The sequence below is a fragment of the Cyprinus carpio genome, chromosome B19 (genome assembly GCF_018340385.1).
Source record: "Cyprinus carpio isolate SPL01 chromosome B19, ASM1834038v1, whole genome shotgun sequence".
NCBI classification, from domain to species: Eukaryota; Metazoa; Chordata; class Actinopteri; order Cypriniformes; family Cyprinidae; genus Cyprinus; species Cyprinus carpio.
In genome coordinates, this window is record NC_056615.1 from 5,482,969 (window position 1) to 5,498,753 (window position 15,785).

The 15,785-nt window shown below is 36.8% G+C and overlaps 1 protein-coding gene across 1 annotated transcript in view; it reads left to right on the forward strand.

Moving 5' to 3' along the window:
• The first annotated feature begins 396 nt into the window (after positions 1–396).
• The window catches only part of syt11a (synaptotagmin XIa), a 31,009-nt gene continuing 15,620 nt past the window's right edge, over positions 397–15,785 (forward strand). Inside the window, exons 1-2 of the mRNA XM_042744750.1 lie at positions 397–647; positions 13,723–14,612. Of these exons, the coding sequence (XP_042600684.1) occupies positions 614–647; positions 13,723–14,612 (924 nt within the window). The 5' untranslated portion in view covers positions 397–613. The remainder of the gene's footprint in view (positions 648–13,722; positions 14,613–15,785) is intronic.

Consider the following 15,785-nt stretch of genomic DNA (forward strand, 5'->3'; position numbering starts at 1 on the left):
GTGATTAATAGTTTGACAGCACTAATTAAAAGTAATCACGCACAGCTGGAAAAGACACGAAAATTCATTAATTTGCGAAAAGTTCATATTTATATAAATATTGAATTAATATTTAGTTTCATACAATAATATAACTGGTATGTTACATTTTAAATGTACTTATTAATCTAACATTAATAACTTGTGTATTTACAAATAAAATATGACGTAATTCATAATTTATATCAATAATGTTTATAAGAATAGGCTATGATGTAAGATAATATAATAACTTCAGGTTCTGTGTTTGCCCCATTGTAGACTGTAGGGGGAGCTGAAGGGTTTTCATAAGATTTTAGGTTGAGTCGGGGCTGCATCCGCCCTGAGCATCATCATCATCATCTTCTTCATCATCATCACACTAGCATCTGGAGCGGAGGAGGAGGCGGGAGCGCGGGCGCGTCACCGAGCGCATCCTTAAGGAGCGCGCAGGCACAGAAGAAAACATCCACAGCTCGGCCACCCATTCAGCTGAGGATCGGCCTGGAGAGATTCATGGAAATAAAATAGAAATTCATTCCCGTTGCTTTTTATTTTTTGTTTTCTGCTCACAGCCAAGCTACTGGACTTCAAAATGGCTGAGATGAATAATTTAAAACCAACCTATGGTAAGTGAATCTATCTATATTTACGTAACGATCCGGGCTTTAACATTGGGACGCTATAGAAACACCATCTTAAATGATTCGTCACCTGTTTATTCGGTTCCTAATTCATCTCGGAATCAGTTTTTAGGTTAATGGGATTATTTTTTATTTTTCACTAAATATTCTAAGCTGTTCGTTATTTACAGTAGCTTATATAGGCCATTTTATATCGGGTTATATTATATTGTATTATAGTGAATGGGGGCAGGAAATAATTATAAAATCATCAAAAAATAATATCCTCGATGAAGTGTAAAGCGTAAAGTGTAGCACATGAAGCCTACATTCACCTGACATACGCATGCCGTGTTTATCTACACACACGCTGTGTCATATGAGGATTGATGTCATTTAACAGAGGCTCAAAGTAGAAATAAGTGTATTTTCTATAGAGAAGACGCGTTTAGATCAGCTAAACTCTCGCCTCGCTGTGGCACTGCGTGCATGACGTCATGTCTGTGGAGTGCGCGAGCATCAGCTGGAGCTGCTTTATTCACTTTATTCCTAGCTGGCACATGGAGAATACCATCCGTACATCATGCATCACAACGATATTCATAATGCCATATAATCTGTACTGTAATTATTCCGATATCGTTTCATAAATAATTACAGTTATAGCCTACATCACTGGCCTATTCCACAGTCAACAGTAGCCTACAACGAACACATGTGGTCTACTATGTAGCATATGTGACCATGGTGCACAAAACCAGTCATAAAGGTCAATTTTCATGAATAAATTAGCTTTCCATTGATGTATGGTTTGTTTGAGATACAACTATTTTAAAATCTGGAATCTGAGGGTGCAAAAAAATCTAAATATTGATAAAATCGCCATTAAAGTTGTCCAAATGAAGTTCTTAGCAATGCATATTACTAATCAAAAATTAAGTTTTGATATATTTACGGCAAGAACTTTACAAAATATCTTCATGGAACATGATCTTTACTTAATATCCTAATGATTTTTTGGCATAAGAGAAAAATGTATAATTTTGACCCGTACTATGTATTGTTGGTTATTTCTACAAATATACTTGTGTTACTTAAGACTGGTTTTGTGCTCCAGGGTCACATATATTACTATATAAGTAGCCTGTTATGTGCTAATGTATTATGATAGGCTTTGTTATGGATAATGGAATATCTGTATAATACACCTTTAATGACCATGTTTTATTTCTCATCAGTCTTTTATTATTGGGCCTTTTTTATACTAAAGAACATAGATGGTTTTAACAGGATTAAACAGTTATGATATGTCAAAAACACCACTTAAGTTGAGTAGCAAAATATCTATTTTAAATAACCATCACTGTTGCCTGAGTTGCCTACTGACTATAATACAATATAGGCTTATATAAAAAATAATATGAAAATATACTGTAGCCTAATGGACTGCCCAGAAACAGAACATGGCTGAGAATATTCAGTAGAAAAGATTTTATTTATGATAACTATCATCATCTGCCAGATTGATTAGCTGTTTTGTGCGAGTGTTTATGGGGGTTATGTCATGCGCCAGGGGAGGTGGAGAGTTCTGACGCGTTTCCTGGTGGATGCGTGTGATGCAGTGTGGGTCAGGTATTTTAGGAACACGTCTGAGGCATCTTGGATCACAAGTGAGCGTGTGGGAGTTGCCTGGAGACAGAATCAGCAGCAAGATGTGCGCTCGAGAGGAAAATAACCAGAAACAGTCCAGCCAGATAAACAGAGATTTAGGATTTCTGAAGCCATGAAGATGTCTTCAGTGATTTGTCTGCCCACTCTTAAAGCAAAAATGCTGTTTTATGTTACAATAGAAAATAACAATAGAAAATTAGGACATGTGTGAAGTGGGGTTTTGGACAATGAGATTTGACTGTGGACATGGCGCTATCCAGTACAGAACACCACAGAAAAAATAAATAAATAATTATATATATATATATATATCTTAAAGTGCACTTAATTGTACTGAATGAGCACTTGTAGTGTACTTCAGATGTTTTATATATATATATATATATATATATATATATATATGTGTGTGTGTGTGTGTGTGTGTGTGTGTGTGTGTGTGTGTGTGTGTGTGTGTGTGTGTGTATATATATATATATATATATACTTTATTTGTAGATAATATAATGTTAATTAAATAAAAGGCCACGTAAGCTAACTTTCAAGACTGTTTCTTGACACACTTAAGTACACTTTTAAAAAGCACACTTTGTAGTAATGTCAGATATTTTAATAATCCTTTTTTGTGCTTTAAAGAAGTATACTTAATTTAATGTTGGCTAGTATACTAAAGCACATGTGAAGTACTTGATTGTACCTTTAACTGTAGTGTGTTATCCAAAATTATATATAAAGTTAATATATTTTAAATGTACTAAATTGCAACTTTATTTTTAAAAATGTCTAATTAAAATACATTTAAATGTATGTATACATACAAATTTCAAAGTTTATTTTACTTTGCCATAAATGCTTATCAGTGCATTCAGCAGTACGCTTCAAAGTAATTATGAATTTACATATAAAGATGTAATTAAGACATACTTAAGTGGGTCAAAAAGCACTCTAAAGTGTAGATAACTGCATTTAATATAAATGTAAATTATAATACTTTTTCATTTAATCAAAGTGTTGAAAACATGAAACTCAGTTCACACTTAAGTATATTATTTCCATAAGTACTCTTTTTAAAATATGCAATAGTGTACTTTTTTCACAACGGTAGGACTGATATTCTGATTAACAGGAAGAGCTTTTATTAATAATAACTTTGCTGTATATTGCCTGGTTATGACACTTCAGAATACTAATATATGACATAAAACAAGTTTGTATATCGCTGTATCTTAACATGACAGATACTGAGGACACAAACTATCAGATATGTGGTTTACACTGTATTGCCACAACCACACTGAAATATCATTGGCCCACTTCCACATAACTGTACATTACACAGCATTACATTCTGAGTTTGTTGCACCATGTAAGCATTTTTTTGCGTTCAGTGTGAAAAGACACCTCACACCTGGTTAAGGGTGTAAATTACTGAAAACACCCAACCAAGAACCTGGTTTCTGAATTGTGTCAGATTGAGTCTGTATCAATATTAATCATATGTCATGTCCTCTCAGATAATAACAGTGCCTTCATTGATTGAGCAGAGAATCGATTGACTTTGCAGGACATCATTTTCATCAGCAAAATAGGATCAAGAAAATGCTTTCAGGACGGAAGGTGACCGGGTCGAGTCTCAAACGTCAATAGCAGCTCTCTTTTGCTTGTTTAATGGAGATTCACCGTTTTATTGGGATTATTAATGTTGGCAGCAAACGCAGATAAAGTGACGTCATATTTCTTGAATGAGTCTGATTAAAAACTGCCTTTCTTGGTAACATTCAGAAATGATTAGCTTAGAATTGCATTATACTATTATACTATACCTGCACAATAAAAAAACTAGTAAAACTGCTAATAGAAATTGCTAGTAAATTTCACAAACAATAACAATTACTGTCAAAAAACTGAAATATTATTTTCTTGTAAAACATTCTCCAATATATATATATATATATATATATATATATATATATATATATATATACAGTAAATAAAACACAAAACTAAAACTAAGCAATTGCAATAAATTCCTTATAAAGAGTTTAATGCTATTAGTTTTATTTGTTTAACGATGTTTTAAGGTTGATTTTGTGATGTTAAATGGCATTTCTGCCTTAAATTTAATTATTAAACATATAATAGAAATATTTAAGCATTATTCAACTATTAAATTATATAAATAATAATTTACACATGAAGCACATTTGTAAGTTAACATTTTTTGCAGCTGAATGTCTTATGTGGACCGATTTAGATGGAAAACTTAGGTGTTGTTCATTTTATTATTTTAGTTTATTTTTTGGACTGTTAGATGGCTATTAAAACAGATTCTTTCTCAACTCTTTTCACTGCAGAGTGATAAATAATTAATAATTCAATTCGAGAGTTGTTTTTGAAGACAGAGAGGCTCTGAAGTGAAGTTCTAGCCTTGACTATATTTGATCTCAGCTCATCACAGATATCTGCAGAGTGTGTCTATGTCTTGTTCTCTCTCTCTCTCTGAAGTGTGTGTGTGTGTGTGTGTGTAGCTGCAGTGATTGAACAATGGCTTGATTTATGCGTGTGACTGGTGTCAGAGTGACACGTCTTCTCTGTCCCCGCTGAAATCCAGCACACAGTGTCTCTCCACAACACGACTGCAGCTGATCCTCGTCCTCACCCTGCTGGTGCTGTCATATCACCACGGACAGCAGATATGGAGAGATACACCGTCCTCACATGGCAGCTAACTAAACCTCTTTGTGATCCTGCTGAACAGAGAGCAAAACTGCGGGTGGCGTATGAACGAAAACAAAAGAACGAGCGAAAGCTGAGAGTCTAGCAGTGCTGAGCATCATTATTCACACCTGTCCGCTCCGCCACAAGCACATGCTCTTTTCTTAACCTCATCATTTTCCCATCCTGCTTTCTCTTCATTTCTACTCATCACGAACTCCACCCTGCCGTCCAGCTCAGCGGTGACTACAGACAAAGCCATCATTTCTCATTTGTGGGCTATTTTGTCCAGCTTATTAATCATGTGCGCCCACACGCGTACACACTCATTGGGCTCATGGTTGTGCGTCTGGAGCACATTATGGAGGGTGTCATAATCAGAGGCGTGTGTTTGGCGCAGATAATGTATTGGTTTTTTGAGGAATGAGCTGTGCTGACGTACATTAATATCTGTTGAGAGACCGCCGCACATTCTGGAGCATTAAGAGATGTCGCATTTAAAATTCAAATGTAATGAATAAAACAGAAGGGATGTTCGCGTGTGTCACTGTCACTGTGCTATGCTGGTTGCTAAGGTGTACTGAATCATTTTAGTGTGTTACTAAAGGCCAATTTATACTTCTGCGTCGGGTGCGCGTAGTAGGTACGGCGTAGCATACGCATTGACGTGTACCATACGTCGTACCCTTTGCCGTACCCTGACGCGCACCTCCTCAAAAATGTAACTACGCGTCGCGACGACGCGGACTGCAAGATCTGTGATTGGTCGGCTTGGTAGTATCACGTTTCCTCCTGCGCATTTCCGGAATGATCTTCTGCACTCTGGACCGCCCGCCATTTTTAAATTCCGAAATTCAGTGAAGAGCCAACATAGAAATGGACCAAGTGACCGAGCGATTAATTGAAGAAGTGAGGAAATACAGCCATCTGTATGATCCGCTCTCTTTCAGTCGCCATTGTTCGTAGAAGCCCGCGAGGATCGAGGAACGTAAACACAGTGGAACCCGCTCACGTCAACTAGCGTTTCGGCGGTGTAACTGCAGAGCAAAACAGACATACGCAGAAGTATAAATGCTCACGACGGCGTCGCCTATGTGCGTAGCCTACGACGTACACTACGGCGTACACTCGACGCAGAAGTATAAATTGGCCTTAAGTGGTTACTAAGATGTTTTAGGTCAAGTTTGGTTTTTGACCAATCAGAGACCAGATGACATTTGTGAAAAAAGGACACTTAAGTGTAGTTTTAAATAATATACTTTAAAAGAATATACTGCAAACTAAATGTAATATTTTCAGACCCTTAAAGTTAATTGCAATTAAATAAAAATGTGTTATAGTTTAATTTACATTAAATGTAATTAGTTTAACTTAAGAGTGATTTTTACCTACTTAAGTGCACTTTTAGAAAAAAGGTACAAAAGTTGTCACTGGGGCGGTAATTTTTAAAATGCACAGCTTTGTACCAAAAGAGTCCATAATGGTATTTTAAAGGGACATATTAGTACCTAAAGTGTAGATATTAGTACCTAAAAGGTACAAAAGTGTGCCTTTTGAAAAGGTACCACCACAGTGACAGCTGTTGTACCTTTTTTTTCTGAGAGTGTAGGACTTAAGATTTAATTTCAAAATTGCTTTTATTGTCTTTGAAATATGGTTAAAGTTTACTGCTGAATGCACTGATTAGCATTTACGATAAACTAAAATGTACTATAATGTCATTTCTATTGAAACGTTTATGTCATGTATTTTAAAGCGGAAGTTACAACTTAGTGCATTTAAAATATGTTAACTTGAAATGTAATAATGAGTAACACACTAAAGTTAAAATTGTAATCAAATACTTTACGTGTGCTTTAGTATGTTAGGCAACACGTTAAAATAAGTGTACTTCTTTAAACATGACAAAAGATGATTAAAATGTAATGATTTAAAATGTACTTTAAAGTAATACATTTAATTTGATGTTGTTACAAAGTGCACTTTTTAAAAGTCTACTCAAGTGTGTTAGGAAAAAGTCATGAAAGTGTCTCTATGCAAGTGCACTTAATTGTCTTTTTATTTCAGTAATATTAGATAATCTTGAAGTACAGTTTTTTAAATATACTTTTTCATTACGGAGTAGATTTTTTGTGTGTTTTTTTTAGAGTTAAGTGCACTTATTTTTCACAGGAGGTTATGGCTCCTTTAATGTAAGTCTGGGATTTTTGCACCCATTTTTTTCATCCACATGACAAATTTTAATAATATTACTATTACTGAAAACAGCTCACTTGATTTGAGGTCTCATTCATGTTTGTAACAGAAACGTGTAACCCTGTGTCCTAACTAACTTACACATGACAAGACACCGCAACACCATAAAAGGTATCTTTACCATGATAATCAAAGTTTTTAATTGTAGCAGCGACAGCGACACGTGAATTTTTGAATTTAGAAACGGTTTCTATTTTTCGCAACGTTGTGGCTGGAACAGCAACATACAAACTATACGACAGTAGATAATCTCAGGTGATTATGTGCTTTATTCAAAGTTAAAAGTCTCTAATATGAGTTTAAATATATTTTTTTGTGACCTTTCCAGTATAGCCATACTGAAAGCAACAATAGATAGTTTACCTCAGATCTCGAAAATAAAGTAAATATGACCGTTAAACCTGTGAACTCACTGCGAACCAACGAGGGCATTCCATGACAAAGATGTTATCAGTCACTCAGTATGTACATTTAATGATGTTAAAAAGGTTTAATATTTATGAATAAGATTAGATAATAAATGATTTTGTTGCGAGTGCAGTGCACTTCCGCAGAGAGCCCGCCCACACACGCTTCTGATTGGCTGTGATGTTTGCGTCGCGTTGCGTGTTGCCAATTTAGCAATTTTGTAGCTAGATTTAGCGACTTCCCCTCCCCCTTTTTCAGACTTTTTTCAAAAGTTTAGGGACAAATATAGCAACTTCTCGGACAAACCTTATCTAAGTTCTCATCTTGCCCACTTATCTATATTCATCTTTATATAGATCAGTGAATTTGCCATTATGATGTCATCTAGTGACATTTAGCTACCAGTTTTAGCTACTTTCAATTGAAAGCAATTGGCAACATTGCTGGTGTGGACACCCAAATTGCTGGTCGCTGGAATCTTGTCACGTAACGCGTAGTTAGGACACGGTGTAATACTAATAGTTAGGTGTTTGTTTAATCCATAACTATAAACACGAGCAATAATACTTTAGCAACCACCGCTTAGTTATTCAGAGGTCATTAAGATACTTGTTTCCTTGTAACTACAATATCAGATTTCAGCTAGAATTCTGACACTGATTTTTCATTTATAAAGCAATTATCAAAGCAAGAGTTGAGTGTATAAGCTGGCAAAATGTTTTTTTTTTTCTCTCAGAGGGGTTGTTTCTAAGCAACAGAAGCAGCTGGCTTTTAAACATGCAGCCAAGAGTGACATCATGTGATCTGGAGTCCCTCCGGGGGGAGTACTGCATCCAGTCGAGTCGGGGAGGGTCCGGCCTTTGTGTGGACTGAAGCAGGGCGGGGGGGAGAAAAGAGGCAAAAACAGAAATCCAGAATGACAGGAAATATAAAGCCAATGGGGTCGAAGTCAGGTTCAAACATTTCAGAATAGTATTAAACATCTGTGCTGTCTTTAAACGTCAGAGTGATGCTTTTACTCTACAGTCACATGACTGAAAAATGACAGATTTCTGTGTCAGAGATGCTGCTTTCAATCAGGAGTTTCAAACGTCTTATGTCTCTCTGTTCTTTTTAATCTAGCGTTCCCTTTCTCTCTTTCTTCTCCGTCTGCCACACAGTATCTTTATATATATATATATATATATTTTTTCCCCCACTATAGTTCACTCCTTCTTTCTCATCTCTTTGTCTCCTCTTATTATCAAACGACTATGTTCAGATCATTCCACAAAATGTTTGGATGTTTCTCATACTCTCAGTGCAGAACGGGTTTGTGGTACCTGAAATTATAGCTTTAATGTTTAATGCAAGCATCAGTATCACTATTACTAATTCTTTAGGGATTTTAACTGTACTGAAGTATTTAGCCTCAAATCATGTGACTTACTGAGGAGCGGCGTGATGTTGTTTTCCCATGCAATTTTTTATAAAATGCATTAAAAAAACCCATAGACTTAAACTTAAGCAGAGACCCAAGTCATAAACTTGTGAAAAATAAGTGCACTTAACTGTATTAAATGTGCTCTTTTAGTGTGCTTGAAATCTATAAAGTATATTTATAATAAATTGTACTTGCAGATAAAAATAAAAGAACACTTATGTTTTCCACGAACAACCACCACTCATTAACTAACAAGGCAAGATTATATATTAGATTATATATTTTATCACATTATTTTAATTGAGGTCTCTGTAAACCTGTAGGGTCTTGATCAGTAATAGACATGCAACACACCATCATCCTCTCAGATTGAGGCCAGCAGAGCATTACTGATGTTTACATTAAAGCAACTACATTTACTGTCAGAACAGTTGCTCACAACAGATTCACCAACAGAAAGCTGCTTGATTTGAAAGTTAATTCAGTGTGATCTTCTATGAGCTTCATATATTAAAAACAGGCAATTGACTTTTCTTTCCACTCAACTTTAGATTCTACCCTTGTGAAAAAGAAGTTCACTTAATTGTATTTAATGTACACTTTTAGTGTAGGCTACTTAAAATCTTAAATGTATACATATTTTTTAATATTACTCTAATAAAAGGCCACTAATGTGCACTTATAGACACTTTAATGTGAAAGATAGACACTTTCATCACTGTTTCTTAACACACTTAAATAGACCTTTAAATCATTGTTTTGAATAAGCTTTTGTCATGCTTTAAAGTAGTACACTTTTTTTGATGACTAACATATAAAGCACATGTAAAGTACTTGATTATACTTTTAACTGTAGTGTGTATTTTGATGTTTCATTTAAGTTAATATATTTTAATGTACGAAACTGCAACTTCATTATTACAAATGTGTAATTACAAATATTATTATTATTTGTATAATAAAAATTATTAAATTCATGACATACAAGTTTCCATAGAAATGAAGTGAAGTATATTTTAGTTTACCATAAATGCTTGTCAGTACATTCAGCAGTAAATTTCACCATATTTCAAAGACAAAAAGCAATGATGAAATTACATATGAAGATAAAAAATTTACTTAAAATGCATACAGGAATTTAAATAGCTAATAATATTCATTTAAGTGTCTAAAAACATTACATTCAGTTCACACTTAAGTATATTATTTTAAAGTATATTATTTCTGTAACACATACTCGTTTTAAAAGTAGCCATTTTTAAAAAATGGTATTTACAGCCATTTTTTTATCATGTTCTACTTCTGAAAGTAGCCTGGTAATTATAACTTGGTAATTTTGTAGTTTATTTAATTTTAATTTTAATATTTAATCTTAAGTACATTTTCTGCAGGAAGTGTTTTTGGTGGCTTGTCTCCTTAGACGATATCGTTGTGTGTTGTTGCTTGGGCATGTGGTTGATTTCTGTGTTCCCATTGGCTGTTGTTTCCTTAAGGAGGCTGTTGTGCGGGGCAGGAGAGCACATCCTGTTCTCATCAGCTCACTGAAGCTGGGCCCAACTCACAATTCCAGTCAGCTCTGACTGCCTTGAGCAAAGAAAGGGACCTGTCGTTGCCACGGCGACCTGCTCTGAGCCCTGAGTTCGAAGTTTGGCAAGAGGAAAGAGGAGATGAGAGAAGTGGAGGGGAGGAGAGAGGGGCGAAGTAAGAAGGGTGTGAAATGAATATAACAAAAAGAGAATAGGGAAGAGTGTCAAGTCAGTAAATGGAGAAATGAAAGAGGATGTTACAGAAAGGGAATGATAAAGAAAATGGAGCCAGTGGACGCCAGTCTATCAAAGAAAGCACTTTTAAAACCGACTGTGCATTTCTTAAAGGGCACCTATTATGCCCCTTTTTACAAGATGTAATATAAGTCTCATGAGTCCCCAGAATGTGTCTGAGAAGTGTCAGCTCAAAACACCCCTCAGATCATTTATTATATAACTTTGAAATTGCTTATTTTGAGTGGAAACGGGAACACGCTGTTTTCGTGCATGTCTCTTTAAATGCAAATGAGCTGCTGCTCCCCGCCCCCTTTTCCAGAATAGAGCTGCGCCATTACAGCTCATTCCTCAGATACTCTGCTAAAAAACATCTGTTTGGGTTTGATTATCGTGTTTATCGTGCTGAAATAATGCGTTTTAAACCATATTAGTTTAAAATTCAGATATACGGTTTTCTGAGCGCACACATCCGAAGCACACGGACAGATAGCAACTGTCACAAGGCATGTGAGCACTAAACTAAGCTCTCTTTCATGTCTTATTGCGCTTAAACTATCGAAAAGAAATCACGTTTATATTAGATCTGTGTATTAAGTGACAGCAGCATAATATACAGAACCTAAACTGCTGTCTGCACTGTTAATATGACCCAAATAATAAAATAGAAACTGAAAATCACTCACTGCTCTAGACTGAATAACTTCTATAGCTGTAATAAGAAGAGATTTCTTTGAAGATAAACATTGAGGATTGTGTGTGATTCACTCAGGGCGGGGTCTCTGCTAATTCAGGAGTGTCCGTCAACAGTCGTGGGCGGGGCTTATAGAATGTGATGTCACATTTTACAGATTCCGTGAACGGCTTGTTCTGAATTGTTTAACTCTACATCCACAAAATGATTAATAAAGTATGCACATCGGGTGAGATTTTGCTTGATGTTTTCATTCAGATAATAAAGATGCTGTAAATGGAATTGTTCTATATTCTATTGCACAATAATTGTGTAAACAACTTTACCAAATTTGCCCCCAACTCTGAGCTTAAAGTTTCCCACTCATAATTACAACTTTGTTGTGTTGTTCATCTGCATTCAACTTTAAAATACAATCTTTCTGCCAGCACACTTTGATATTCAGGATGAAGGCAGTTGCATTTAGGTGAAATCTGGGAGCACAAGCCTGCTTGTTCCATTCATAAATGCATTACATTATTGAAGTAAAACTTTGGGTTGCTAATGTTTCATGTTGTCCTAAAGCCTCCGGACATTAGCGTGTTTCTGTGTCTGTTATTAAAGGTGTTTGGGCAGAGGGAACCCACAGTGTGATGTTTCCTAATTGAATGCCCTGCAGCATGGGGTGAAAGCTGCACCTGCCAGCCCTGGTTATGTTTGTTATGGTCTGTTGCTGACATTTGAACGTTTTGGGGGATGTGTGTTTTAATGAGCCAGTTATGACAGCAATATAAATGAGCAGATTCTGTTGGCGCTGTCAGTTTTGCCTCTTTTAATGAAACAGTAGAGACGTCTGTGTGTTGAGATTGGGTCTGTGTGAACAGTAAATGCTTCAGTCAGGTGGATGTTGCTGGTGGATCCTCTCTTGGACTGTAATGACGAATCCATGATCATAAATATAACTGCTGTGCTCAGCATCAGTCCAATTAGCTAGCAAATGGCTATGGAACAAGCAAGAAGCAAACAGTAATGAATTAAACAGGAAAGAATCCAAGCTGCAGCCAAGAGCAAGAATTATCCTGCAATACCCAGAAAATTGTTTTACATTACATGGATAATTTCAATACTTAGAAAGCTCATTTTTTAATTTGAGTGTGCTTTTTCTCCCTTATGAACAAGTTCTGTAATTATACTCCATAAATCTCCTTTTTCATATTCATGTTTTTACCTTTGCCTGAACTGACCTGAAGCGCTACTGCTATTTTTTCTCTGTTCTCTAACTAACTGGGTCAGTCTCTCACCTCAGTTTAAGGCCATGTTTGTTATTCTGTTAAATTCACTTTGAGACCAGATGTTTTCTCTAGAAACCTCATCCAAGTCTTTATCACCCACAACTCTCTGTGAATGCGGGTCACAGTCCAAACGAAATTATAATGAGTTATGATGAAAATTACTTCTTTTAAGAGTTCTGCGGCAGTAATGATGCGAATACAAATTTTGAAGGTGGCGTGTGTAATTTTTTCATGTAAAAATACTTTGTGCCTAATATGCAAAGATTGCAGGATATTCTGCATAAAATTACTTTCTTTGGTTTGGTTATGCTATTCATTCATGTTAAAATGGTTGGTGTTCTCTGCATGTTTATTTTGTATATAAAAATTCATGACGTACATATAGTTGCTTGTCCAAAATGCATATTAGAAGTACAAACCACACATTAGAGTATGCTAACACAAAAATTAAAACGATGGCTTTAAACTTTTCATTTAGCAACTCAATGGCTTGCAGTATGAATGATCGCTTTTCTCCATTCCTGCAATATTCTGGCATCTTAAACCTTCAGCCTGAGGGGAAAAACTGCCTTTCTGAAACGAGTGGATGCCTGCAAACTGCAAAATGCTTCTGTGCTTTGCTGTGAGATCTAGTTTTATGTGTTGGTTCAAGGTCACACAAGGCAGTTTTATAATTTTAACTCTAGAGTGTTTTTTGATATTACATTTAAAGTTAAAATATTTTAAAAGTACTAAATTGCCCTTTCATCATTACAAGTATATTTAAATACATGATACAAGTTTCGGTATAAATGACAATCATGTTTATTTTAGATTACAATAAATGCTTGTCAGTGTAAATGCTGATTGCTGAAGTGATCTAACGCTCTGTCTCTGTCTCTTTCAGATGTGTCCCCAGTACTTGCGGGTTTTCTGGGTGCGGGGGTCTTGGTCGTCTCTGTGACGGTGGCCGTTTTCCTCTGGACGTGCTGTCAGCGGCGATATCGTCAAATGACAGGCGCGTACAAGCTGACCAGCGGCCCCTACGACCCACCCGTTGACCCTCCCTACAAGTTCATCCACATGCTCAAAGGCATCAGCATCTACCCCGAGACCCTCAGCAACAGCAAGAAGATCGTACGCGTGGGCCGGCGCTCAGGATCGGGCTCCCTGTTGGGAGAATGGGGTCGTGGGTCCCGAAACGGCGACGTGCTTCTTGTGGATGCGGATCCTGAAGGTGGTACCCCACACCTACAGATGAACCACCTGGTACCACCTGTGGGACCTCCCAGACTGGAGAGGGCGCTGCCCATCCGGGCCGACTACTGCTGTATGGAGAGCAGCTCTGGAAGCAGCAGCGAAGCACCCAGTAAGACGGCGTCGCCCCACAGTCTCGACTCCCCCTCTCTGGGAACGCTCAGTTTGGCTGTCGACTACAACTTCCCCAAGAAGGCCCTCGTCGTGACCATCATAGGAGCGCAGGGGCTCCCCGCAGTGGACGAGCAGGCGGGCAGCTCCGACCCCTATGTGAAGATGACCATCCTGCCTGAGAAGAAGCACCGGGTGAAGACGCGCGTCCTGAGGAAGACTCTGGAGCCCGTGTTCGATGAGACGTTCACCTTCTACGGCATCCCCTACAGCTCACTGCCCGAGCTCTCGCTGCACTTCCTGGTGCTCAGCTTCGATCGCTTTGCACGGGATGATGTCATCGGGGAGGCGGTGGTGCCGTTGCTGGGTGTGGATCCCAGCACGGGACGGGCGCACATCACCCAGCAAATTAGCAAGAGGAACATGCAGGTGAGTGTTTCTTGACCTTACACAGGATTGGGGGATATTATGGGTGACTTTAATCTTTAGTGATGCACCGAAATTAAAATTCTGGGATGAAATTGGAAATTCAGTATTTACCACTGACCTTTATGTGACCATGGACCAAAAAACTGGTTAGGATTGGTTAATATTTAGATACAACTATTTCAAAATCTGGAATCAGAGGACACAAATAAATAAATAAAATAAAAATATTAAGAAAATCACCTTTAAAGTTGTCCAAATGAAGTCCTCAGTAATGCATATTACTAATCAAAAATTAAGTATTTATATATTTACAGTAGGAAATAATATCTTCATGGAACATGATCTTTAATTAATATCCTAATGATTTTTGGCATAAAAGAAAAATCAAAAAATTTGACCCATGCAATGTATTGTTGGCTATTGCTACAAATATACCCCAGCGACTTAAGACTGGTTTTGTGGTCCTGGGTCACATATAGTTTTTTCTTGAGTAGATGAGTGGTTTTTAGCTGAAATCATGGTGCTTGTTATTCACAAAATGCAGGTTAGTGGCTACCGGTCAAAACAATCATATATAATACCCGTGGCTTCTGATGACATATTAAGGTTTTATAAAACAAAACAATCAGTATGTGCAAGAAACTAAACATTATTTACAATATTATTACTTGTAATTCATAGCCTCGGGTAAACAGTCTGGACTGATGTCCGGCTTGCCAATGAATCGTTCTTTTGAACCGGTTCTTTTTTGGTGAAATAGTTGAACCAGTTCACCAAATCTGCAGCACAGATCTACAAATTACTCAATCAAAACTCACTTTCGGATGCTTGAAAGTCACTTCAACTCAAAATGAGCCAAAATACTGCCATATATGATCCTGTGATGCTGTTTTTTACAGACTCATTCGTTGAACTGAGAAAATTATACGATGCAAGCTGATACGAACTTCATATGAGTTGGTGAAGACTAGATTATTCATTTTATATGCTTTAGACATGTAAAAATCCACATTTCACATCATTATTGAGTGCTTTGTGTAATATGTTAGGCCATTGCATGATTAAATAGACAAACTGTCTGAAAGAACCAGTTAGTGGAAAATAATTTGATTTCCCTGTTTGTCTGAGGCTAATTAATGTTCAGTTTCTTGCACAGACCAAATGTTTCGCTTC